The sequence below is a fragment of the Benincasa hispida genome, chromosome 8 (assembly GCF_009727055.1).
Source record: "Benincasa hispida cultivar B227 chromosome 8, ASM972705v1, whole genome shotgun sequence".
Lineage (NCBI taxonomy): Eukaryota > Viridiplantae > Streptophyta > Magnoliopsida > Cucurbitales > Cucurbitaceae > Benincasa > Benincasa hispida.
In genome coordinates this window covers 27,368,117-27,394,178 of record NC_052356.1, presented here as the reverse complement: position 1 = coordinate 27,394,178, position 26,062 = coordinate 27,368,117, and the positions used below count along the sequence as shown (strand labels likewise).

Below are 26,062 nucleotides of genomic sequence, written 5' to 3'. Positions count from 1 at the left end.
TTTTCTTTACCACAAACCAATAAACATAAAATCCCTGGCTACCTGTATGTGACTCAAGTATGTATGTGGTGACATAGAAGTGGATCATGTCTTGAGTGATAACCAAAATGGTCTGTAGTATATGGATATAGGAGGGAAACCTTATCCTGGTAACACAACGGATGCAGCCCGCTTTGTGGAATGGTCACAAGTGTTGTGACTTGTCACAGATGGTCTGATCCTGATCATTCGTGTTAGGGACATGCGAGCGGGGGCATCCTATACAAAGAGTTTGTATAAGACCTGACCACGAAGTGTTAATGTCTCGTTATATAACACCATTCGTGATAGAGACTTCACTTCACTAGGATAACCATAGGTAACATGACCTCAATCCTGAGTGAGTTGGGAACTCCTGCCATTGAGGGTGGTCCTTTGATTTATATGGGTGCGAGTGGCCAGTTTTCTGATTCAAACCTACCATTTTGGGGATTCGTCTGATTTGGAAGCTGGGAACTCGGCTACACAAGATGAAATTCACTTCTTCCCCAAGGCAGGGGTAAGTAAATAGATAGCTCCCTTAAGGGTTGATTCGGGGGCTTAAACGATGTGGCACCATACATCTTCTCTTGGCTTGAGAGGTATTCACACATAGTTGGACTATGTTGTATTGTTCATTAGAGGAATCAGTGGTACTTAAGGAGTGAGATGTAACTACAGGGGCATAACAGTAATTGGCCCAGCTGTACTTACGAGCATCTGTGAAGGGTCATCGTACTCATGATTGGTTATATCCGATGGGCATAGAAATATATCTGTGGTAAGAAGAGTTCAGCTGTTAGTCTTTAGTGGAATTCCTGTCAGTTAACGGATGGTGAATCTCGTGGCTAAAGAGTTTAGTCAGTTATTCACGTACCATTGGAGCTTCGAGCCACAGGTCCATTAGGTCTCTTGGGTAGCTTGGATAAAGTAGAGAACCAGTATTTGGGTTAATTTGATATGTTCAAATTGACAAGAGAAAGTTCGATTATATATGATATAATTGGACTGGTTAATTATATATGATATAATTGGCTAAATGTATGAGATACATTGTTTTGGAGGAAATTAGATATAAATATAATTTATATCAAGTAGAGGAGAAAATACTATAGTAGATATGTGATATCAAACTATAGGATAAAAATATAATATGATTATATTTATTAATTGATTGATTGATTAATTATATGATAATTAATTCTAATATCACGTTTGGACGTGGCTTAGTGGGGGAACATCGGTTATTATAACGATGAGTTAAAATGAAAAAGGTTTTCATTTTGAATCCCCGTTGTCAGATCGCCCAAAGAGAATTCGGAAGCACGCGTTGGTGAATGTAAACAATCGCTCGAGAGCCTATACGATAGTCGCTCTTCGTCTAGATGATCGTCTACCTCGTGCTAAACGATCGCATACTCTCGCTTACACGATCGGTTAGCTTTTCTATACGATCATATAGTGTGCCGATTTAGCTAAACGATCATATACCTTTTCCTAGACGATCGTTCAATAAATCCTACACGATCGTGTAGCTCCTCTATGCGATAAGCACTTCTGCTATACGATAGCGTTGTTTTCTCTCCCACTTGCTTATCGCCTGCACGACTCATTTTTCCTCCGTCCTCTACCAAATTCACCAAAGCCCACCCTTTGGGTTTTCACTCCGAGAATACCCGGGGCTCATTAGTGGTGGCATTGTCCCCGTTGCGGTCGTGAGTTTGCGTTGATTGTGCTGCTGCAGTCAACGTTTTTCGTTGGGCGTTGTTAGAACATTTGGAGGGTCTGTTGTGTTGGAGTTTCGGAGATTGAAGATAGTTTTCAACTAGTATGGAACTGTCACACCCCACTCCAAATTATCCTCTTAACCTGGATGGAATGGTGACTGCAGCAGTTACCAACCCTTTTGCTGGCACTTACTGCCTATCTAACCTGTTAAATTTTATTCAAACTCTGAATACATACGTATCATCAATATACCAACATATTAACTCATAACTTAACATATTTACATTACAGGGTTTCGCAGCATTGTTCATACATGAATATTACAACTTAGTGAGCCCCATCTAGAATACTAGTCACTAGACAGACACATGTGTACTAACTAATACAGGTCTTCAATTACACTTCCTTCAACCTGTTTCTTTGTATGGCAGAGCTGCAGCAGAAAAGTCTTTTGGGAACTAACCGCTACCTGAAAAGGAAAACATTTGAAAACGTGAGCTAGAAGCCCAGTGAGTGACTTAATAAAAACATAAATCTCATGCTTTAAACTGAAAGCTTGAAAACATAATACTGAAACTAAAATATACCAAGCAAACGTGTACATAAAACCTTTAAAACCACCATTAAGCATCATTATTCCTTAGTTGAGAATGAGCATACATCGCTCTAGCTCCCAATGTCTGTTACCGGCCAAGAGATCCATACTTCGGCCTCCCTTTGCTGGTATATAGCCTAGGAGACCCATACTTCGGCCTTTCTTTGTTGGTATATGACCTAGGAGACCCATACTTCGGCCTCTCATTAATAACTACCTACGTGCACGTGGAGTTTTCTATGTACCATCAACACCTTAGGTACATTTATTCAGATACCTTCCTTACCTTCAGTATCCGACTTACTTAAGCTATCAAGTTCTTGAAAAGCACTAAAAGAATAGTTTTCAAATATAGCATAGAAAACTCTTTAGGATACCTTCCCTACCTTCAGTATCCCTTTTCATTATGTTTAGGAATACCAATGCATGTACTTTGACAACCTTAGGTATTTAAAACATAGTACATCAAGCTTCATTCAACCTTAGCTTTAACCCTAACGTATACTTCATACTTTGTGGAAATAAGTTGGCTTAAAACATATTGAACTAGCTTGTAAAAACCACTAGCATGCGTTAGACATGGAAAACATACTTGGAAAACCCATACATTAGTAAACACCATGAAAATGGAGTTACTAAAACATTCTAAAAATATTTGGACAATATAACATATTTAAATCATGTCAATTTCCATGTAAAACATGCTTTACTTAGCATGTGAAATAGCTTTCAAACATATTTTGCTTGGCACTTTTCATATAACACTTAGCATGAAGAAATACTTCAAGGAAATCATGGTTTACTAAATCATTAAAACATTAAATCATCACATAGTCACTCACAGCTCGTCGGGGCTCTTAACGGCTTATACACCTCTCCTAGCTCTTCTTGGCCTGAAAGGACATAATTCCCGGTTAAACTACTTAGAATTCTTAGCAAAATACCTCAAATAGTTCATTTACTAATGGAACTTTCATCATCAAAGACAGTTTTACTAACGAGATACTCATCATGAGTGAATCCTTCCTCATGAGCGAGATCCTCATCATGAGCGAGATCCTCATTATGAGCGAGATCAAGCTTTTCCTTTAGAAAACTTCCATCCTAGCGATACTTACTTTACCAGCAAGATTCAGCCTAATTTCTAGCGAGATTTACTTCTAGAGTGAGATCCTTAGCATAAAATTAGCGAGATTTCCTTCATTAGCGAGATCCTCATTCTCCATATCTCGCTATAACTTTCCACGGTGAGCTATTGCTTGTTCTTCCCAAGCAGTTGTCTGCTTATGCAAAGATTCTCTGTTACAATTTAAAAAATTCATAACTCAAACTTCAGACCTCTTTTGAAGAAACTTCCTTCTACAAACATGTTTAGAATTGAGTAACTTTCTTACTTAAAATTTCAGCCAAAAATTCCTTATAGTTTGGCCTGGAGCTTCCAATCTTCACCTTGAGCTCTGATTAATCTGAGATTCTGCCTCCTCTGCAAATTCCTCACTTTTGTTCTTCTTCTCCTGCAATCTTTCTCCAGCAAGCCAACCTCGAAAACTAGATTGTCTCAGCTTTCAAATGGCACCAATTTCACTAAATTTGCTCATGTAGATTGCTGAAATCAAGCTTTCGAAATTCCTCATCCTTTTAATCTTCCTGCCGCCTCTCGAATCCAAGGATCAACTGCCACGTCATCCCATATTTAGTGCCTCCAGCCCAAGCCAATAAATGAGTTTCCTTATTTAATATGTTTTTTTTTTTTTTATTTTATTTTCCTTTCTCAACAATTCCTATAAACAACATGGACTTTCACTTTTTAGATATTTAATATATCATTTCTTTGGCTAAACATGCTTGTTCAGGAAAGTTAGAATTCGGGGTTTACACTTAGCTACACAAGAGCTTATTTCTTCTTGCTTCCATCCTCTATCCCTCCTAAAACATGGCTTCATTTAACTCATTAGAAGACATCACATTACTTACTCTTACTTAAAGTAATTAGGGTTCGGGTTTTACAGGAACTCTATCTCCTTGTTATTTTTCTTTGTTCGTAGCACGCCGTTAATTAAGTTTTGAATGCATAACTATATGTATTGTATGTATATTGTTCTATTTCGGTCACTGTGAGATCGAAACGATCCGAACACGCTCATAGAACTCTCGATGTGAGATCCTTCAAAGGGATTTTTGGCACCATATAGGGGAGAGTGGTATCATCTTTTAGAATGGTGTGGTGCTGGAAATGCACCGACTAATCCACGAAAAATTTTCAACATGAAACATTCATCTGCTAGAAACTGCATAGAAAGAGCATTTGACGTACTCAAAGGTCGTTGGGCGATACTATGTAGGAAATCCTACTACCCAATTAAGATCCAATGTAGAACAATAACAACATGTTGCCTGCTACACAACCTGATAACAAGGGAGATGGGCCAAACTACAATGTCCTGAACAATGGATGATGAAGATTCTACATCTAACATGCTCGGCGATGAAAATATACAATGTATTGAAACATCCGACGAATGGATCATTTTCAGGGATGAGTTACTGACGCGAATGTTCGATGAATGGGAACAAGCATTATGAGCACAAAGTTTCTTGTTCAATTAGTTTTACTATGAATACCTTCCTCCTACTTTTAGATTATGTTATCTTTCAGTTCAAACAATCTACTGTATTGAATTATCTTAATTTATGTAATGTTAATTGATTCATGTGAATGATGAAATATGTTCTATGCTATTTGTACTCAAACTTTGTTTATCTAACGTGCCCAATTTATTTTATTAAGTTATACATATGTATGCAACTAAATGGCAGGACGTGAGAAAATGACAAAACACATTTGGACAAAGGTTGAAGATGCACGATTAGTGGAGTCACTATTGCATTTGGTAGAAACAAGTTGACAAGCTGATAATGAAACATTCAAGTTTGGCTATCTACAACAGCTGTAACGTCTACTTACCAAAAAAATTTCTAGTTGTTCCATCAGGCTATCGACAATAGAGTGCAATGTTAGATTTTTAAAGAGACAATATTGTGCAATCGCTAAGATGCTAAGTAATGCATGCAGTGAATTTTTTTGGAACGACGAGTTCAAATGTGTGAAAGTAGAGAAAAAGGTTTTCGATGTATGGGTTCGGGTAAGAGACCATTATAGTATTATTATCTTACAATGGTGAACTCTTTCTAATATAATATTATGTTCTAACATAATATAAATTCCTGTCTGTAGTCCCATCCCAACGCGATAAGTTTGAGACACAAACCGTTCCCCCACTATGATGAGCTTTCAATTGTATTTGGGAAAGATAGGGCCACTGGTGAAGGCAGTGAAACCTTGTACGATCAAGCATCTGCAACAAATGAACATTTGGAGGATATTCAGTTGAGATCACAGGTTAATGAGCAACAAGAAAGTATACTTGATATGAACATACCGACCATTGATGGGATGGATGAGGTTTTCCCATATACACCCATCAGTAGGCGTACTGGATCAATTAACGATACGAGAGGAACGAAAACGCAAGAAAACCCCCTTCCAATATGAAATGCTTGACATTGTACACACAACAATGGACGTGTAGGAAAGTAAAATGGAGAAACTTGTGCAATGGCAAAAAGAGAAATATGAATTAGAGCTCAAGAGGCATTAAGAGGTCATAGAACAGATCTACCAAGTTGAAGGTTTAGAGGAAGACGATCAATTGACCCTCATAGATCTGTTGGTGAATGATATTCAGCGAACAGACAGTTTTCTAGTCATTCCACCACCATTAAGGAAAAGGTATTACATGCATTTGTTGGACAAGACTAACTAATTACGTTCTTGGTGTTTGCAAGTTGGTTTGTTATTATTTTTTGTAACTTCCCCTAGTCTCTTTTTCCATAGGTATCATATATTTGTTGATTTTTTGTGACATGTACAAATGGCCCGCGGCATGTGGCCCTTAGATATGGATGCAAATTTTTCTAAGCAAGTTGTAAAATGTGGAATGAATTTAATGAATTTTATATCTGATCTAAATTAACACTATTTTGTAAAACCATTTGCCCTTTTTTGATGAGAAGTTTGGAATGAATAATATAAAATTGAATTGTATATCATATCTTGAGATTAGAAAGGATAAAAAAAATGCAATCAATGTCTTATTCAAAATAGAATGGATACAATAATTGGATTATAAGATTTTTTTTAATAAAAAAATAGTATTCATATAGACAAATTATTAGAGAATACAAAAACTAAACCAACAATGACATATGAACTCTGTACATCCAAACACAAACATATGAATTCAGACATAATAATTCTACACAAATACAGACATATGAACACATCCAAATACATATGAATTCAAACCTAACAAGATCTAATAACTCTCCGCACCCAAATACAGGCATCATAAGCCCGACATCGGCCCTTTGTGAGATATCATTCTTCACTTCAACACTTTCGTTCGTACTTCCAAGAGTTCATCGCAAGAGGCAGACGAGGCAGAACTTTGAACCAGTTTCATGAGTAAGGGTGACTCAACCTACAAATTCCCAGCTACGTTTCATCTCTCTATCTCCTTCTTCGTGGCAACTAAAAATATATTCCGATGCAATTAGCACTTCTTTTTTGTTCCTATAAATCCCAACTCTCTTCCACCCATCTCGTTCTCTCGGATCCGTAATCGTCCTCGTGAATTGGCCTCCATGGATGATCTTCCAATCTCTGTAATGGGATCAAATTTCAAGCTGAATGGCGTCATCGACGACCCACTGCCCGGAGAAGAAGACTCCGATTCGACGGAAACCAGGATTGGCATCAGTCATGTGCGTTCTGGTTCATTCCATTCTCGCTCTGGCTCCACCACGCCGAGGAATCGTCAAACCTCACCGACCCATTCTCCCCGCCTCGCTCCGAGTCGATTCGGGAGCTTCGACCAATTCTCAGGTGATGTTCAACACGCGTCTTCGTTTTCAGGGCTCAAGCTTTTTGGGTTTCCGTTGAATCATAGCTCGCAGAAATTTAAAATCGATAAGCGGGCAAAGAAGAGGGCGGGGACAGTGTGGTACCAGAGGAAGCGAATCAAAGGGATTTTGTTTTTGATTTTGTTGGTTGGCTTGTTTTTCTTTGTGAATTGGGTCATGCTTTTGAGACTACAAGAACAAAATGATAGAATTCAAGAACACGATGATAACACAGTCAATCCTGGATTTTCTGGGAATGTGTCTTCTTCGAGGATTTCAGTTCAGGCATGTATTGTTGATTCGAAATTGCCCTCAATTTCTTCAAACGAATTCATCATCTTATTTCATGTCTGGACGCTGGAGTCCAATTAATGACTTTCTTGCAGGGAAAAAGGAAGATTAGTCGAAATAAATGGCCGAAGGGTAACTATGGTAGATTGTTGGCTTTGGCCGCCCACGCATTGGCTGAGGTACTTTCGAAGATCACTTTTGTTCTATCTACCGCGATTTCTTTGTGAATTTTCTGGGAATTCATCAATGAATATGTAACTGGCAGGGAGAAAACAAACCGGAGCCAAAGGATTTGTGGCAGGAGCCAGTGGTTGCTTCGTCTGCTTGGAAGCCATGTGCTGATCAACGCAATTGGGAGCCCAGCGGTGAGTCTATTTTTCTCAGTTTACGTGCATTTGTAATGCGTTTCATGTGTTTGAATTTTAATGGAATTAATTCTTATCCTAATTTTAGCAATAAAACTCTTGACATGGTAGTAGAGAGAAATATCGGATACATTATGGTTACTGCAAACGGTGGAATGAATCAACAGCGAGTAGCTGTGAGTGACACCCTTACTTGAACCTAATTTGTAGTTCTTTCTACCCATTTATGATATTTCACTAGATTTGAAGAGTATCTCAACTTTTAGTAGCTGCATTTTAGTTATGGTTCCGTTCCCTGCATGAACTAGGTTTGCAATGCTGTTGTCCTGGCACGACTACTTAATTCAACTCTGGTTGTTCCCAGATTTATGTACAGTAGCGTTTGGAAAGATGTGAGGTGATTATTCTTTCCTCTTCCTTTTTCTCCTGTTACTAGTTTTTATAGAATTATATTCTGTACTTGTTGATTCTATGTGTAGAAGGTCTGGTTCGCTAATGAAAATGTTCATGCTTTATTGCTGTATCTATGGCTTAATTCATTTTGGTGCCTGATTGATTGTTAATAAAGGTCTTTCTGTAGCTCTTTCAGACGCATTTTTCACTTCAGTGCTTTTGATCTCTTTATTGGGAAAATTTTTTAGACAGCTCCTGAATTGAAAGTTAATATAGCTACTGTAAGGTTTACTCATAAAACCCAAAGAAAATAAAACATTCATGGCTACGTTAGGAATTTTCATATTGGATTGGGTGGGAAAGAACTTTATGTCTTCCTTAGCTACAGAAATATGGTTTTAACATTTATTTATACTTCCATTTTTCTTAAAGACGTACAGTGGCTATTCAAACCGATATAATATTAATTATTCTGATGCCCTTAACAATACTGCTTTGTCCTCATTGTATTTGCCATTCTACGCATTAGTCAGTCCATAAGCATACTTTTCAGTTATTATTTCTCTGAATGAAAAATTGATGTTACAAGATTCTGTAATATTATAGTCAATTCAGCGATATCTACCAGGAGGATCATTTTATTAACTACATGACTCCTGACATCCATATAGTGAAAGAACTTCCGGATAATTTACGGTCCTTAGACTTGGAGGCAATTGGAAGTGTGGTAAGTTTTCAGTTGATGCCTTTCTCACGTTCCCTATGTGCGTGTTTTCAGTTGCACTGATAATTTTAATGGGTTTTCAGGTAACGGATGCTGACATTATCAAAGAGGCCATGCCTAGATTCTACTTGAAAAACATTCTTCCTATTCTAATTAAGAATAAGGTTGTGCATTTCCTGGGTTTTGGTAATCGGTTGGCATTTGACCCTTTGTCATTTGAGTTACAGGTAATTTGACCTGGACGCCCTTGTTCTTGTATGTTTTTTGTGTTTTACAATCAATAGATGCTGCTCTCCTTTTATTTTCCTTAGTTATGTTGCTGTTCTCTGTATTTCGTTTTTCTGATTTGGGAATTCCATCTAGAGACTTCGATGCAGATGCAATTTTCATGCCCTGAGGTTTGTTCCTAAAATTCAAAGAACTGGTGCTTTGCTTCTTCAAAGGCTACGTCAAAAAGAAGGCTACCCAGGACCATTGGACAAACATCTTGTGGGTTCATTTATAGAATCAACAATGAAGGAAAGAAAAGCTCGCTCAACAAAAGCTTCTAGATACCTATCTGTACATTTGAGATTTGAAATTGATATGGTAGCTCATTCTCTCTGTGAATTTGGTGGAGGCAAAGAAGAAAGAGAAGAGTTGGAAGCTTATCGAGCAGTCCATTTCCCTGCATTGTCTCTTCTCCAGAAAACTACTAAGTAAGTATTGTTACTTGCTCCAGTCATCTGTTGGATACGCCATATGTGTATGTGCAGGAAGATGACAACCATTTCATTCATTTACCTATGGTTGACGTAATTTTCATTGTTATTTTTGGGAATATGGCTTACTCTGAATGCCTAAACCTTTCGGTAAAACTTCTGAGCTTTGTCGTTAGCTCTATTTTAGACGGGAGATTTGGATTTTGTGCCTTCCACTCTTGACTTATTCTATATAAGAGCTTTAATATTCACCTTTTCATTGTAATTTTGTCTTCTATGCATCATGTCGTGCCCAAAAGATAGGGAGCATCATTCTTCATTTATTAAAGAGTTTAATAGTGTCACTCCTAATGAAGAGATTCGAATTCATCGCATTATACAGAACTGTTGCTTTTAATGAGGGACCTATATTTTGGACCTAGTGGATGCAGTGTTGGCCCTTTCGTTTCTGTCTTTTATTATATGGTTTTCAGTAAACTAAATTTTTAATTTCGGCATTGTGGTTATGCTTAAAGTTAATCTCTCAATATTTGTTTTAATTTGTGCCTGTGGCACTGTTAACTGTTTTGTCATAGACAGAATAAGTGTAATTACATATAGTGTTTTTTAACCTTAGTATTCACTATTAAGGTTTCCATACTGCTCAATACAACCACGTGCCGAAGAATGTTTGTCCCCAACAGTTTGATAGCAAGATCTTCAAAAGGAGACTGGTAGAATAATTCCTCATTGAGTTATATCTGATACCTAGGCCATGACCCTATTCATAAAGTTGTTTTCTTATCAATATTTTCCATCAACATTTCTTACATTATTTCCATGTTTCTTTTTTATCCTGACCCGGAAAAAAATAATCATAATTGCACAAATTGTAAAGCTTGTTCTTTTTTTCCTTCCTCAATGCCCATAAGTTCCACAAAAATGTCTCCAAGGGTGCAGGTCCTGTTTTATGAAAGCGAAATAAAGCATATATATTTTTTTATATATTGGAATATGATCTAACTAAATTTTGGTTTCTTCTTGCAGATTACCTTCTCCTGCAGAACTTAGGTCAGAAGGTCTTTGTCCTTTGACACCTGAGGAAGCTGTACTTATGCTTGCTGCTCTTGGTTTCAAACGCAAGACAAAGATATTTGTAGCAGGCTCGCAGATATATGGAGGAAATACAAGGTTGACTGCTCTAACTAGTCTGTATCCTAATCTGGTTACAAAGGAGAAGTTGCTTTCAACAACCGAGCTTGAACCTTTCAAGAACTTTTCTTCTCAGGTAATAACATGCTTTGATCACCGACTCCTTATGAATTGGATAGGATATTGTTATAATATAGATATGCGGATTGTATTGGGATATTACTTTTAGTTTTATTCTCGTGTTCTTACAAGTTTGCTAAACAATCTTCTCTCTCGGGAATTGTCTCCTAGAAGAATATCCTTTTAAAAGACTTAGCTGAGAATTCTTCTTGTATCCATTTTTTATCCGTCTGCTCCTCTATTGAAGCTGATACCTGGCAGTTTACTACCTGGAAGGAATAACACATGCTAAGAAGCATGGACACTTTAGTTTGGCTACCATATCCATGTCTGATACGTGTTGGACACTTGGACATTCTAACACTTGCTAGACACGTATCAAACACTTGTTAGTGCAACAAATGTGTTAGACATGCAAAGAACACTTGTTAAGTAGACTAAAAAGACACATATATGACACTAATAATAAATTTTGATTGTGAATTACACCCAACTAAGTTTTTTAAGCATATAAATTCATCAACTCATTTACTTTGAATATTCTTATGGTATAATAATGATATATTTTTTTAAAATGTATATTTTAATAAGCGTGTTCTTGATCATGTCCTAGATTTTTAAAATAAGATGTGTCATCGTCTCCGTTCGTATCTGTGTTGTGCTTCTTAGAACACATGAGATAATTGTTGTACAAACTTGTTCTGTATATGTGAAGTTATTTACCATTTGGATTTGTTCTTCTGCTTAGTAAAGCCCTTCCTCAGATCTCGAGCAAGTTCTTATTTATTTTCTTTGAATGATAATCTTGTGTCTATGTCATTTCATTGGATGGACAATCCTAATAAACACTCTGGTGCTTGAAGTGGCTGTGAATATATCTTTCTTTTTCATGACCTTGTTTGAATAGGATATGCTTTATAGGTTGTACAACTGTTTCTGTCTTTTTCCCCTTGTGTAGAAGGGTTTCAAGTACTTTACAATCTTATCGTCACATTTTAGTTTAATAATGGATTTATGCTCTTTTAGTTAGCAGCACTGGACTTCATAGGCTGCACAGCTGCGGATGCATTTGCAATGACAGACTCTGGTAGTCAATTGTCATCTCTTGTGTCTGGTTATCGGATATACTATGGCGGTGGAAGGATGCCTACAATTCGACCAAACAAGCGAAGGCTTGCAAGCATATTTTCAAGGAACAACACTATAGAGTGGCGGATATTTGAGATAAGAGTTAGGAAGGCAGTAAGGCAAACAAAGCACATCTTGACAAGGCCCAGAGGAAGGAGCGTTTATAGGTATCCACGGTGTAAAGAGTGTATGTGCTGGACAGGGTAACTTTGCTTGATCGCGTACTGATTTCAATGTATTTTTCCACGGTAGTTTACCATTTTTTCTTTGTTAAATTATGATAGAAATATCACATATTGTTAATTGATTGGATTAGAGGAGTCGAGGACCCATTTATTTTAGTGGGTCAAACTCCAATATAAGATTGACATAATGGTAATAGAATATTTGTCATTAGAATTGTTCATGACATGTTTTATGCAACCTTACTTTCTTTGTTGATGTTTTCTATTCTCGAAGGTCCGTTCCTTTCCTTTTCTTGTAAGACGAGTTGGGATTTTGTAGATTACAGGCCAAAAATAGTAGAGCATATTACTCTCTGTATTGGAGAATTGTTAAAATGTTGCTTAAATTTTGGTGGCTACATATTCGTGGAAAAGTTTAAAGTACATTGGTAGTATTGTCTTTCATTTTTAGCGAAGAATTTAATAGTTGTGTGGGCCTATGGATTAAAGACATGTCAAATGCTAAATGGAAGTGATATGTATTATTCAACTCGCATCAGCTATGAGTTGTAGCTCAACTTGGTATCGAGGATTCAAGTCCAAATATAGCTTGGCTAAACATTCAACGAAATTAAGCCATGTAGTTTTCTTCTCGTGCTTTTATGCAAGGAGAGTTCATATGGGATTTGGGAGTTTGAAACTCACTTTTACTTTTCTTGTTTAGTTTGAGTATCTTTGGGAGAAAGATCTTGATTTTTGGCAGGTTTAATTAGACATTTCACTACTTTAACAACCAATGATTGCTATAAACACACTGGCATTTCAACTACTATACATCAGTTCTTCCAACTATTGCATTTGAAATCTTAAGACAAGAAGACCTTTCAAGATTGGTAAAGCTCAATCTTTTGAATTTGTTTAAAATAATTGCACTAGCATTCTAGTTTCACCTAGATACTATCATTAATTTGAATTTTTAACAGGCATTACAATATTTTGAAAATTTTGACACCCTTTTCAAGAGAAAACATAGAGGGATAAATGGAGGATGTATAGAAACAAACCAATCCTGACCTTCAGGATGCAGAAACAGCTTTAACTGACAAAGGGATCCTTGCAATATGGTTTAAACTTCCTGTCAAAATAATCTCCCCAAAGGTAAAATGATCCATTTTGTGTGTGACATTGATCTGTATTTCCAAGTTTTGGACTTCTTCGGGCGCTACAGTGAACCGTGGCGGATTGATGTTGACCGTTGTCCCATTTGGTGGGATCACTGACCACACATATGTCTCCACTTTGCTTCCTACATTCTTCACTCTTCTCTGCACCACCTGATGCCCAACGAGTGAAGATATTGTGACTGAAGGAAGGTTCAGATCTGCAGGGTGTGGCTGTGAGACACAGGTGTTGCACTGTCCTCCGGTGGCGCTTTTGATGACGGCAGGATCAACCCCAGGTAAAGAGCACAAGAAGTTTATATACTCATCATATTCTGTTTCAAGAAGACATGGTTAGTTTTCTTGATGTTTGAATTGGCTTAAATTGAATCTATTGGCAAAAGAAATGTGCAATCTTGGGTTCTCTAGATTAGAGTTGATAAATTATAATTCCAGTTTATGTTGTTTGTTACTTTTATAGACATTTTAGTTTAGTATTTTGATATTTGTTAAATAGGAAAAAAAGTTGATGTGGCACGACATGGAAGATGATGCTTTCTTATATTATATAGTTGCTTCTTATATTATTTTATCTACTTGTTTATTCTTAACTGAACAGTTAATGTTAAAAATTAAACTGATACAATTATAAGATCACAGTTATGAAAGAACAAATATAACTGTATGAAACAAAATGCTGAATGATGACTTGGTTTTGGTTTGTATGTTTTAAGCAAATGTGCTGATACATTTAGGGAATAATGTTTTCTGAGTAAAGTACATTACTAACAAGCTGTGAGAGTACTAGTTAGAGGTCTAGAAGGACAATTTGGTTGGTTATTTTGCGAGTTTTTTTTTTTTTGAACCTAGTGAGGAGAATGTAATGGACGACTTTTTAGGGATTCCTCCTTCAACTTTTACCGATTTATGGATTTGGTTCTATCTACTATGCTTTTTGGTGCAAATCAAAACATCCTTTTACTCATTATAGTGTATCTTATTTACCAGTTTATAGAAAGGGCATAGAGGTAATTAGCTACGAGATACTTGATTATAAATAAAGGGAGATAGGACCATAGAAGATGTGGATCATTTTGGTGAAAAGTTTCAATTGTGGGACTTTGAGAGAGATAACCCTCTTGAAAGGCTATGGACTTTTGTAACTTCTCTTAATATTGTAACATATTACTATCTTTCTATTTCTTTGTATTCCTAGTTTTCTTGTTAGGTAGTATCCTAACATAAGCACGGTTAGACTTTAAGAAAACACTAATGAGTGTATTTTCCTTCTTCCAAAAGCATTCCAAAGCGTTGTAAAGTATTTTTGTGAACCCCGAATCCCAATTTTACACTTAAGTGTGTTTTCTTATTTAAATTGTCTTAATTTTCCACTTAATTGTGTGTCCCTATTTAATTTTGTATAAATAAGTTGAGTAGGTTGATGAGAAAGTTAGTGTGAAATGGTGAAGAAGGAATGGGGATTTGAAAAGAAAAATATGGACATTGGGTTTGGGAAATTTGGGAAAAATTGGCTAAGTATGAAAAATTTATGTGAAATGCGTGTTGTGCACAAAGCACTGGAAGGCAAGTGACTAGTGGCATAATCATGTAGGAATTGCACGGAGACAAACAATGTTCGCAGTAGCTAAGAGCGAGATCGTTGAGAGTGAGATCAATGAGAACGTTGAGAGCGAGATCATTGAGATCGAGACCAGCGAGATTGGAGAAGAAATAGGAGAGAGTGATTGGATAGAATATAGGAGAGAGCGAGACTAGAGAAAAAGCTGGAGAGAGCGAGAGTGGAGAGAGCGAGACTAGCGAAAAGCTAGAGAGAGCGAGAGTGGAGAGAAAAGTTGGAGAGAGCGAGATTGGAGAGAGCAAGACCAGCGAGATTGCTAGAGAGAGCGAGAGTGAAGAGAGTGAGACCAGCGAGAAAGTGGGAGAGAGCGACACTGCCAAGAGTGGAGAGAGCGACACTGCCGAGAGCGGAAAGAGCGAGAGCGCCTATGCGTTAGCCTTGCTTTGTCTGATTCAAACGTCATGCCCACGCCTCGCCTATGCATTGAACGGCCGAGCAAGCTTCCTGGGTGATGTATTTGGACGCGTTGGGGTGGATTATGCATTTAAAAATCCTAATTTGAATACAAACAAAGCTTGAAGACGTAAGGGCAAACGTCAATTAAAATCTAGGTGTCCGATTAAGAGAAATTCTTAAACCCTAAAAATTGTGTTGGATGTGTTTGGGAAGAACACATTGAACCAAGGTGAAGTCAGCTTACGTTGATAAAGAGAGGATTAAACATTTGGTCATACAGCCAAGTAGGTATTGTCAATCCCACGAGCAATTTGAAGGCCTATAAATAGGGAGTTGGGATTTCATTTTCAAATCACACAAAAATCATAAATTTCGTAGAGAAAGTAGAGAGCAGTGAGGGTTCAGAGGAATGTGTCAACTTTGGACGAGGAGATCTTCCAATCTACTCGTGCATTTGGAGTGATTCCAAAGCCATCTGAAAGCTCTGAAAGTCTAGTTTTCAGAGTAGGGCTGCCGGAGGAAAAGGCTCAAAGGAACTGGGCTGGAGGTTGAGAAGAAGGCAGAAGGGTCAGACTGTCGGATCAGTCTGGGCCAGTCTTGAAGATTTTGAGATTCCGGCCAAACCACGAGATTTGAGCTGAAAGTTAGGGTAAGATTCTGAGAATTTTAGAATAAGTTTGTAGAAGGAAGTATTTCAAAATAAGGTTCAGAAACTATGAGTAATCTAAGTTGTAAGTTGAATCTGGATTCTAGGGGTGAAGAGAAGCCCGAGGAGCTACTAGAATGAAAAGTTCCTAAGAGTTCGAGGTGAGTGGTTAAAATGTTTTCGAACTAAATCATTTTTAAACTGTTTTGATTATAAACGTTTTACAGAAAGCATGTTTGCGAAAATAATTCTCATACCTACTAGTTTTATAAAGTGGTTTCCAAGCAAGTTTGAATTGCGATTTGAACGCATGCCTATTATTGAAAAACTATTTACATATGTATATGTATTGATTTTATCCAACATGCGTTACCATCTTTAAAGCCATGTTGTATATGTGTTATATTGTACATGCTTTAAAGAGAAAAGTTGTTTATAAATAGTTTTAGTAAAATGTGATGCCGAAGTACAAGGAGAAGGCATCCACCCAACTAGATACTGAAGTACAAGGAGAAGGTATCTATTGGTACTGAAGTACATTTGAGAAGGTACCAAGCCAACGGGATACTGAAGTACGTTGAAGAAGGTATCCTAGTAGCTCGATACTAAAGTACAAGGAGAAGGTATCTGAGTAGTAGTACCTAATGTGGCCACAGATGAATAAAGTCAGAGATTGAGCAAAAGGGTTCTCTCTGGACTAGTAGTTGGTGCTGGGATTATTTTACCAGTTATACAGTACTTTGATTTGAGAAATGATTTTACTGTTTTATGTTTAAAACATCTTTATATAATTTACGCTTGGAAAATATTTATGCTGCAAAAGTTTATATTTCAGATAAAACTATTTTCTGAAATTATGCATGAGAATTTACTATGTTTTCTCGGTCACTCACTGGGCGTAGGCTCACCCCGTTTTCAAATGTTTTTGTTTTTCCCCCCTACAGATAGCGGTCACATCCTCTGAAGATAGCTCAGTATCTGCTCTTCCATAGAGGACCAAAAGACTTGTAACCGTTTGCTAGATGGTTACCGTTAATATTGTACACATGTTACTATTGTTCATATAGGGACTAGGATTTGTGGGTTTTGGGACTTGTAAATTTAGTGTTGTAATGACTCTAAACATAATATGTTTCTAAGTTAATAAATTGTGGGCCTAAAGACGTCCCGTTGCATATGAATTATAATTGGTATCAGAGTTATTCCGCAAGAGTTATTAGGCAGTAAGTGTCAGTCTAAGGGTTTATAACTGTTGCAGTCACGCCCTTCTCTAGGCTAAGAGGGTGGTCTGGGGTGGGGTGTGACAATTTTTGAGATATTCAACAAACATAGTTATCGAAATAATGAAAAGGTAGAGTATGTATCATAGGAATTTACCTGATGGGAAGACGAGGCCGGGGTCCAAAGCGTGGGTCGGAGAAACGAGGCCAGCACCGAAATCAAAAGGAGTAGAAGGATATAAAGTATGAAGGTTGAATCCCTCTGCCTGAATAAGGTCTCCATTCATATCATACTTTGTAGCAGTTGTGGACATTGCAGAAGCTATCATGGAAGGAGTCCAAGAAGGATATTTTTGCTTGATAAGTGCTGCTATTCCCACAATATGAGGTGCTGCCATACTTGTTCCAGACAATAGTGCAAAATGGTATCCTATTTAATTCAACACCAATGTTTCAATCAACTTCTTGTGCCTTTTTTATTATGACTGCCAGTTTGATAACTCTTTCATTTTTTTCGTTCGTGGGTTTTAAAAATTAAGTCTATTTCTTCTCAATTTCTTAATACAATGGTTTGCAAGAAAATTTTCGTTTTTGAAAATTAAGCTTATAAACAATACTTTCACCTATAAGTTTCTTTGTTTTATTTTTCACTTTATCTACTAATGTTTTTAAAAACAATTTTGAAAACTAAAAGAAAGGAGTTTGCAAAAATTTGTTTCTGGTTTTAGAATTTTACTAAGAATCCAAGTGTTTCTCTTAGAAATATGAGAACCAAACTATTAAATTTAGGAGAAAGCAAGCATAAATTTCGAAAACTAAAAACTAAAAATAAAATCATAACCAAACGAGAACTTAGCATTTGAGATTTTAAAAGGTAAAAGAACTCAAACAAGAAGTTAGTTAAAATTTAAGGGACTGAAATCATAACTTTGATAGGAAAAAATAGATGAAACTGTAACTTCATATAATCTCACCCTTTAAAAGTGGCTCTGAGGCACTGAGGGGGCTCCAAGCAGCCCAAATTTGGTGACCTGGTGCAAGAATATCTGGCTTTAGAACATCAGCTACAGTTCTATTTATGTTAATGTAATCTGGTCCTCTTGATGAAAACCTGCTAACTGTGGGAGCTTGCCTTCCAAATGAAGCAACTCTTCCTTCTCCAATGGCTGCTTTTCCTTTAATTTCACTAACCATTCCCCTTCCATCCTTGCATGTATTTTCTTCATAGTATTTCAGTATTACCTACATTTTTTGTGTGCAGTTCTAAATTTTCAGGTCCTGTCCGTAAAAGCTTTTGTCTCATTTGGTAATGATTTTGTTTTTAGTTTTTAGTTTTTGAAATTTGTGCATGTTTCCCCCCAGATTTCGTACTATGGTTTTCACCTAAGAAGAATGGATACGAGACACGGATATGATATGATATGACATGGACATGTTTAAAAATCTAGGACACAAAATGACAATGACACGTTTATTAAAATATTCATTTTAAAAATATATATATAATTTTTATACCAAAAGAAAATTCGAAGTAAATGGGATAATGCATTTATATGCTTAAAAACCTTAGTTTGATGTATTTCACACTCAAAATTTATTATTATTGTCATATATTAGTCTTTGTAGTCTACTTAACAAGTGTTCTATGCATGTGTAACATATTTGTTATCGAACAAGTGTCCAATACGTGTCCAACAAATGTGTTAGAGTGTCTAAGTATCTGACACGAGTCGGACACGGACATGCTAGCCAAACTTAAAGTGTCCGAACTTCTTATTATTTCACCTTTGACTTCTTAATCAAATTCTAAAAACAACTACTTTTTGTTAGTTTTCATTTTTGAAAACATAAATAAAAATGTATATAACTAAGCAAAGAAATTTATAGGTGGAAAAAGTGTTTATAAGCTAAAAAAAACTCAAATAGTTATCAAATGGAGCCATTTTTGTTGCCCACATTTTGAAAACATGTTTGAGATATTACTAGAATTACAGAAAACAAAAATGAAGATTTTGATTCAAATGCACGTTTACTTGTTTATATGTTCTAAAGGCATACCTGAGTATCTGATACGCTCGGGACGAGAATGCCTGGAACTCTGAAAGGGATGGGCTCTGCAATGAAATCACCATAGTTTGGATTTGCAATGAGAACAAAACCCATGAATCTGAGTGTTGTTGCAGTGTGAATAATGGCTGCAAGAGAGGAGGTTCCATTGAGGAATCCTTGTGAGAAAGAGCAGAGGACTATGCTATTTTGAACAATGTTTGGGTCAAAAGCTTCAGGATTTTGGCACTCTTCAATGTAATTTGGTATGTTGGAATGTGTCTCATTTTGCTTCTTCCCATCCTTAGCCAATACCAGCTTATGTAGGAAAAACTCACTCCCTAAAGTGGGTCCTGAGGAGGATGATAGTTAAATTGATAAAGAAATAATTGGTAATGAAAAGAGCTAAAAAACTAAAAGATTTTAAGAAAGATTAAATGCTTGCTTCCAAGCTAAGTTTTCCGTCTATGGTAAAAAATTGCAACCTTTCAAACTTCAAGGCCATCCAAGACTCATAACGAATCTCAAAATCCAGATTCATCCACATCTTTAGTGCATTATGTACTAATCTAATTTAATGTATTTACATTTAATGTACGGAATGGAAGAGTTTTGATTAAACCTAGCAAAATAAATGAAAGGTTGTGTCCTTTCAAGGTAACATTTCATATAGTTTAAATAGTGATGTATTTTTCATATTTGGAAAAAGAAGTTGAATTGGAATGAATTTAATATAGAGTTTGTCATGGATACTTAGAATATAGAGACATTATTTCTTCTTCTTGCCAACAAGAGCGTAGCTCAATTGGCGTAGTACTTGTACTATCGATAAAAAAGAATATAGGAGAAAACCAAAATATCTTGAAACGTAGGAATCAAATTATAACAAAACTCAAAATAAGGATAAAATTGTAGCATTTTGAAACCTAAAAACTAAATATAAATCAAACTCAAAATTTAAGAACTAAAAGTATAACATCTTGAAATGCATTTTATCCTAATTAGAATGTAGCATTTATCGTTTGATAAAACCCTCATGAACGATTCCTACCGTAGAGACTATTTATAAGACTTTTACTAAATCGTAAGGATTATTTATGGAATTTTATTAAATCATAGAGACTAAATACTAGCTTTTAAATTTAGAAGTTGAACTTATAATTTAACCATATGCGAGAACATTTGTTAAAAAAATGCTAAGCAGTAGATACAGATAGTTGTATGGTGACATACCAGACAATCCTACTCCCTCAATTTTTTGGCCATTGCCAAGAAGAAGTGAGGCTGAATAAACTCTGTCGGTGCCGGAAGCTGCAACGCCGATGGCCCAAGGGCTGTAGGAGACGACGGTTGCCCGGGCTGGGCCGTTATTTCCGGCTGCTTGAACGACAACGATTCCAGCTCGTGTAGCAGATAATATGGCAATGTCATATGTGCTTAGGAAGGTAAATCCTACCTCTGGTGGTTCATTTGGTCCAACTGATAATGCCAATATATCAACTCCATCAACCACTGCCTGCACTTACTTATTCAGTATAAAATTGGATATGAATATTATACTTTGGATTTGAAATATTTTTATTTTGAGTATTTTAATTTTTAGTTAATTTGAATCAACTATGACATGTTTGAGAGTGATTTTGAAATGATCAAAATCACTTTTGATACTAATAAAATTACTTTCTTCTAAATTTGTGATTTTGGAAGGTGATCTCATGTGATTTTCGTCGATTGTGAGTGATTTTCTTGAGAAATTTTCTAGTATTACAATAGTACTTACTACTCCTATTCATAATCTGACACGTCACCAAATAATTTATTCATTTATTTCATTGACCCTATGTAGTTCTTAAATTTTACTTTTGTGATAGATAATGATGGTACTAGAAATCTTCGTGGTTTTTTTTAGAAAAAAAAGACTACTATTTCGATCTTCTAATATTTTTTTTTAAAAAAATTGTATTTTTATTTTAAATTTTCTAAAATTTATATTTTTGTTTTAAAGTTTCTTTGTCCATTTTATTATCTCTTCAATTTTAACCCTCTCCCTAAAGTTTTTAGAGTGTTTATCTCTAATTTTATGGGTAATTGTTTTAAATGTTAAAACTGTGAAAATATTTTCAAGTATAGCAAAATGACACTTTGTTTACCATTGATAGATAGTGAGTGAAATTTTGTTATATTTATAACTAAGTTAGCTCATTTTCTTTTATTTGAAAACAACCCAAATTTTATTCTATTTTTTAGAAAAAATTTCACATAATAAAAAAATATTAAATTATTTACAAAAATAGCAAAAAATATTGATAGACAATGATAAATTTCTATCAATGTCGATGAGTAATAGAAATTAATAGAAATCTATCATTGATAAAAATTATATCTATAAGTGATAAAAATCGATAAAAGTCTAAAATGATTAAATTTTTCTATTTTATGTAAATAGTTTTTTTTTTTTATGTTTAAAAATCTCCCTTTTTTTCGTTAATAAATATCATTTTTCACACATTTTTCTCTCTCGAATGGTTTTTCTTTATAACTCCCTCTTTTAACTTTTTTGTTTCTCTAGTTTTTTTTTTTTTTTATCCATTTCTGTAACATTTTGATCTTGAAACTGTTTCTCACTGTCATGTTAATTTCTCATTTTAAAGTTAATTCTCCATAATTTTTTGTAATTCTCTACAATTTTTTTGTATCTCCGTAACTTTGTTGTTCTATTTTCGTATCTTTGTTATCTCTTTTAAATTTCTCTTTCTAAATTTTTCCTCTGTCTCTAACATATTTTTTTCTATTTGAAATTTTTTCTAACTCTCCATTTTTTCTCTCTATATAATTTTCTGTACCACTATTTTTTTTCAATCTGAAATGCGCAATGTTTTCTTTTATTAACTTGAGATCTTAAATTACCTTTCAAAACAAATATTAAACATTTAAAAACACTCTAAACTAATTTTAAATTATTTGTAAAGTATCAAATATAATCAAATATTTTGTTCTACAGAATTAATTATAATTAAATAATTTTGCTCAAAACATTTATTCTAAAAATCAATCTCCAACATGCTCTTAAGTTATTAAAAATCACTTTTAATTTTGATGGTACAAAATCACTTTTAAAAGTGTATAATCAAATATTAAAATGATCGTATGAAAATTACTTTTAACAAATTTTTTATTTTAAAAAAGGGAGTTAGAATCACTTGTTTATTTATAGATGATTGATTGTAATAGAAATAGACTTGTATGAAGGAGGGAAAAAAAAAAAAGAAAAAAGCTTACCTGATCTATTGCAGAAATAACATCTATTAGAGTAGCTACGGTTGGATAGACTGCCTTGTAAACAGCAATTCTGTAACCCAAGAAAAAAAAATAATAATGGGTTCAATTTTTTTTCAAAGATATTGAATTATAATAAAGATAAGAGAATCTCACAGCTTGAAGTCAAGACACAAATATAACACACAAAAAAACTAACAAAAGAGCAGAACAAAAACTATCTAAACATACCAAAGGAAAAAAAAGATCACCAAACTCAAGGAAAAAATAAAGAGTCCATTTGAGACGCCTCAATAGAAGTCCCAAGTCACTTAGAATAACAAAGAAAAACTTCAGACTTCACAACATAACTAACCACCTGAGGGATGAAAGGTAGTCCATAGGTACAAAGATTATGCTCACACCAAATATGATAAATAATAGCACACCAAGCGACTCTCCAAATCTTATATCTCAACCAAATTACCTGCACTAAAGTGACAAATTTAATTGAGCTCTATTTCCTGACGAGAGATTCTATGGGAACACCCTCCTAACAAAAGTATGTCAACGAAAATAGCCTAACTAAAAGGACAATCAGATAATAAATGGTCCCCTAAACTCAACCCCACCGGTGCAGACACTTAGGGATATTGGAATAGCAAATACGATCACGTGTCTATAATTGATTCTGAATAACAAGTCAAGCAATGAAAGAATATCTATGAGTATTACTTCCGAATCGAAGTAGACTAGATTAAAGCACCACAATATGCCTAGGAAGCAAGTACTCTCATACACCAAGGGAGCCATGCCTCAATTTCTCACACGCATACACACACAAATTTGTGTCCATATATCAATAGTAGAAGCATCTTTTAACTCCTTTTAAAAGTTAAGAGTATCATTCTACCATTTAAAAATTCAAAAATATTATTGAATTATAGTATAAAGTTCGTGATTATTTTTTTATAAGAGTAAATTATATAAAATACAACTGAACACTAACAAGTACAAACGAATTTCATCCCTTAGGAGATCAACTTTGTTGAAATTTTCTACCCACTTAATCAGTATTCATGCTATATGCTCATGAATTACAAGTAACAAGTTTAGTATTTTTTTTTTTTCATGGCGAGGGTATAATCCTAAAATGTTAAAAATATAAGTAATGAAATTTATTAAAAAACATAATAATAATAATCCAAAATATATAGATAAATTAAAACGTGGAGAAAAAAGAAAAAATATATTTTCTTAGTGAAAATTTAAGTACCGTGCACGTGGCGCGATCCCACTGGCCAAGCCATAGAAGAAACCATTCACAATAACTGGAACTCCTGCATTCCCAGCAGCTATGGATGCCACATGGCTGTGATCACAACACAAAATAAAACCAATATTCAAATATAAGAATTTTTATATAAATAAAATCATAAATTTTATTTTATCATTTTTTTTCATTGAATTATACAAAAAATATATAGTTTGATTTTAATCAACTCAATGAAACAAAGAACACTTAAATTAATCATTATTTATAATCATAGTCCTAAAACATAACAATAAAGGTAAAACTACTTTGGTATGCAAGAGTCCTCTATTTGCTTTAATATTTTTGTGCAATTTTATCTCTTAACTTTTAATTTTAATGTGTCAATTTTCAACTCAATAAAATAATATTATAAAACTAATGCTTACTAGCTTTTCATCTCTTTCTTAGTTTTTAAACATCTAAATATATTTTAATTAAAAAAAAATTATCAACTCTAAATTGTTATGTTTTATTATTCTTTATAATTTTCACAAAAATTATATTAATCCTTCCATTAAAATTCTAATTCACGGTTAACTATGATTGGAAGAAAGTTGATCTCTATTGTTGTAATTAGATTTTAGTCTCTATCGCTTGATAAAATTTAAAGCTATTTATGAAAATTTTATCGAACTATAATAGCTAACTTTTTTAAAACCATATTTATCTAATAATTTTTTTTTTTTTTTTTTGAAAAACACGTCGGTTCTCTCCAAAATTATAATACTACCCTTAACTTTTTATAAACATTTCAAAAACTATCATTTGAAGTGAAACATTTGTGAAATTTTATGTATAATGAAACCTTAATATCTTTGAGTCGTAGACGCCCAAAACTAAGAATTAAAAGACCTTGTATAAACTTGACTATATATATATATATATAAATAAAATGTAGTACCTTCCATGGCCTTCAGCATCAAAAGGGGAGAGAAAATCAAGAGAAGAATTAAGCTTTGCAACAGCTTGAGCCCCAGCAGAGAAAAACCTTGCACTCACTATCTTCCCATTACAAGAAGCTTTAGGGAAAAAAGGACCTTCTTCACAAACCCCACAAGACAACTCCTCTTCTTCTTGATGATCAAAATTACCAAAAAAACTAAAACTTGGATGTGTTGGGTAAATCCCAGAGTCCACAAACCCAATCAAAATCCCTTCCCCACCACCATCAATAATACTATAATTATGAATATTGGAGGGCACTAGTCCTAGAAACTCAGGGGTATAAGTGGTCATTTTCCTCACTCCTCTATCTAACTCAACCAGTTTAACTCCATCAACTTCTCTAAGCTTTGAGGCTTGTGATGGGGTTGTGTGAACTGCAAAGCCATTGAAAATTTTCTTGAAGCTATGGAGTTTTGTGTAGCTTTTTATAGTGTTTTCTAGAAGCTTACTGTGTGAATCCTCTTCTTCCATTGTTGTTGTTTCTTTGTTGTTTTTTAACTCATCTTCCATTACAACCAAGAAAATTTCTCTCTTTTCTGCAAAACAAGAAACAAGATTATCAAAACTAGTTACATAAAATAATACAATAATTATAAGTATTGTTATTATTATTGTTGAAGAAAACCCCATCATCCCAATAATACATATAATTCTACTAATTTTCTCTTGGTTTTCTTTATTATAATTTCTCTTATATATATATGTGTGTGTGAGGAAATTAAAAGAGATGGGAGGAAGGTTAAATGTGAAGAAAGAGAAGAAATTAATATAAAGCAAAAATGGAAAGAAGTTGAAGTTGATTATTGTTTGAATAACGTATAAAAGTTGTTCATAATTTGCTCAACTGATTCCCATTTTTTAGTTCAAATTAAACATCAAATTTTAACTTTTCTTCTTTCTTCAAAATCTCATATTAACTTCACTTCTTTCATTTGTTTCTTTCTGGTTTCTAGTCCGTTTTATTCGATTAATTACTACATAAACAATCAATTTAGGTTAATAAAACGAATACTTTTAATTTTGGGTAGGTTTCAATTATATATATACTTCTAGACTCTGAAATATTCTAATTTTATTTTTCAACTTTGAAATTCATTCCTAAAAAACCTCTTTGGAGAGT

The 26,062-nt window shown here is 34.6% G+C and overlaps 2 protein-coding genes across 5 annotated transcripts; one reads left to right on the top strand and one right to left on the bottom strand.

Moving 5' to 3' along the window:
- The first annotated feature begins 6,775 nt into the window (after window positions 1-6,775).
- LOC120083445 (O-fucosyltransferase 15) lies at window positions 6,776-12,579 on the top strand. Of its 4 annotated transcripts, none has more exons than XM_039039212.1 (10): window positions 6,776-7,588; window positions 7,690-7,773; window positions 7,860-7,959; window positions 8,074-8,135; window positions 8,268-8,356; window positions 8,959-9,079; window positions 9,160-9,303; window positions 9,440-9,774; window positions 10,804-11,044; window positions 12,055-12,579. In XM_039039212.1, exons 1-10 carry the CDS (start codon window positions 7,046-7,048, stop codon window positions 12,361-12,363), a joined length of 2,028 nt encoding a protein of 675 aa, XP_038895140.1. In that variant the 5' UTR covers window positions 6,776-7,045; the 3' UTR covers window positions 12,364-12,579. The 4 variants fall into 4 exon arrangements, with proteins under 4 accessions (XP_038895140.1, XP_038895141.1, XP_038895139.1 ...); XM_039039213.1 differs by having other exon boundaries at window positions 8,071-8,135; window positions 8,968-9,079; XM_039039211.1 differs by having other exon boundaries at window positions 8,071-8,135.
- Window positions 12,580-13,198: 619 nt separating this feature from the next.
- On the bottom strand, window positions 13,199-25,413 carry LOC120084000 (subtilisin-like protease SBT2.4). The gene is made up of 8 exons (XM_039039906.1): window positions 24,899-25,413; window positions 23,959-24,054; window positions 22,707-22,776; window positions 20,661-20,943; window positions 19,440-19,780; window positions 18,356-18,623; window positions 17,539-17,811; window positions 13,199-13,815 (listed from the first exon to the last, which is right to left on the bottom strand). Exons 1-8 carry the CDS (start codon window positions 25,411-25,413, stop codon window positions 13,397-13,399), a joined length of 2,265 nt encoding a protein of 754 aa, XP_038895834.1. The 3' UTR covers window positions 13,199-13,396.
- Window positions 25,414-26,062: the final 649 nt, after the last annotated feature.

What these genes read in the sequence shown, in the direction of transcription:
- LOC120083445 (XM_039039211.1), top strand. Translation starts at nt 7,046, where the DNA reads ATGGATGATCTTCCAATCTCTGTAATGGGATCAAATTTCAAGCTGAAT. An exon ending in AGCGTTTGGAAAGATGTGAG is followed by an intron (nt 8,357 to 8,958) that starts GTGATTATTCTT and finishes GTAATATTATAG; the next exon opens with TCAATTCAGCGATATCTACC. An exon ending in CTTCTCCAGAAAACTACTAA is followed by an intron (nt 9,775 to 10,803) that starts GTAAGTATTGTT and finishes TTCTTCTTGCAG; the next exon opens with ATTACCTTCTCCTGCAGAAC.
- LOC120084000 (XM_039039906.1), bottom strand. Translation starts at nt 25,413, where the DNA reads ATGGAAGAAGAGGATTCACACAGTAAGCTTCTAGAAAACACTATAAAA. An exon ending in GGGATCGCGCCACGTGCACG is followed by an intron (nt 22,777 to 23,958) that starts GTACTTAAATTT and finishes CTTGGGTTACAG; the next exon opens with AATTGCTGTTTACAAGGCAG. An exon ending in CTCAGAGCCACTTTTAAAGG is followed by an intron (nt 17,812 to 18,355) that starts GTGAGATTATAT and finishes TGAATTAAATAG; the next exon opens with GATACCATTTTGCACTATTG.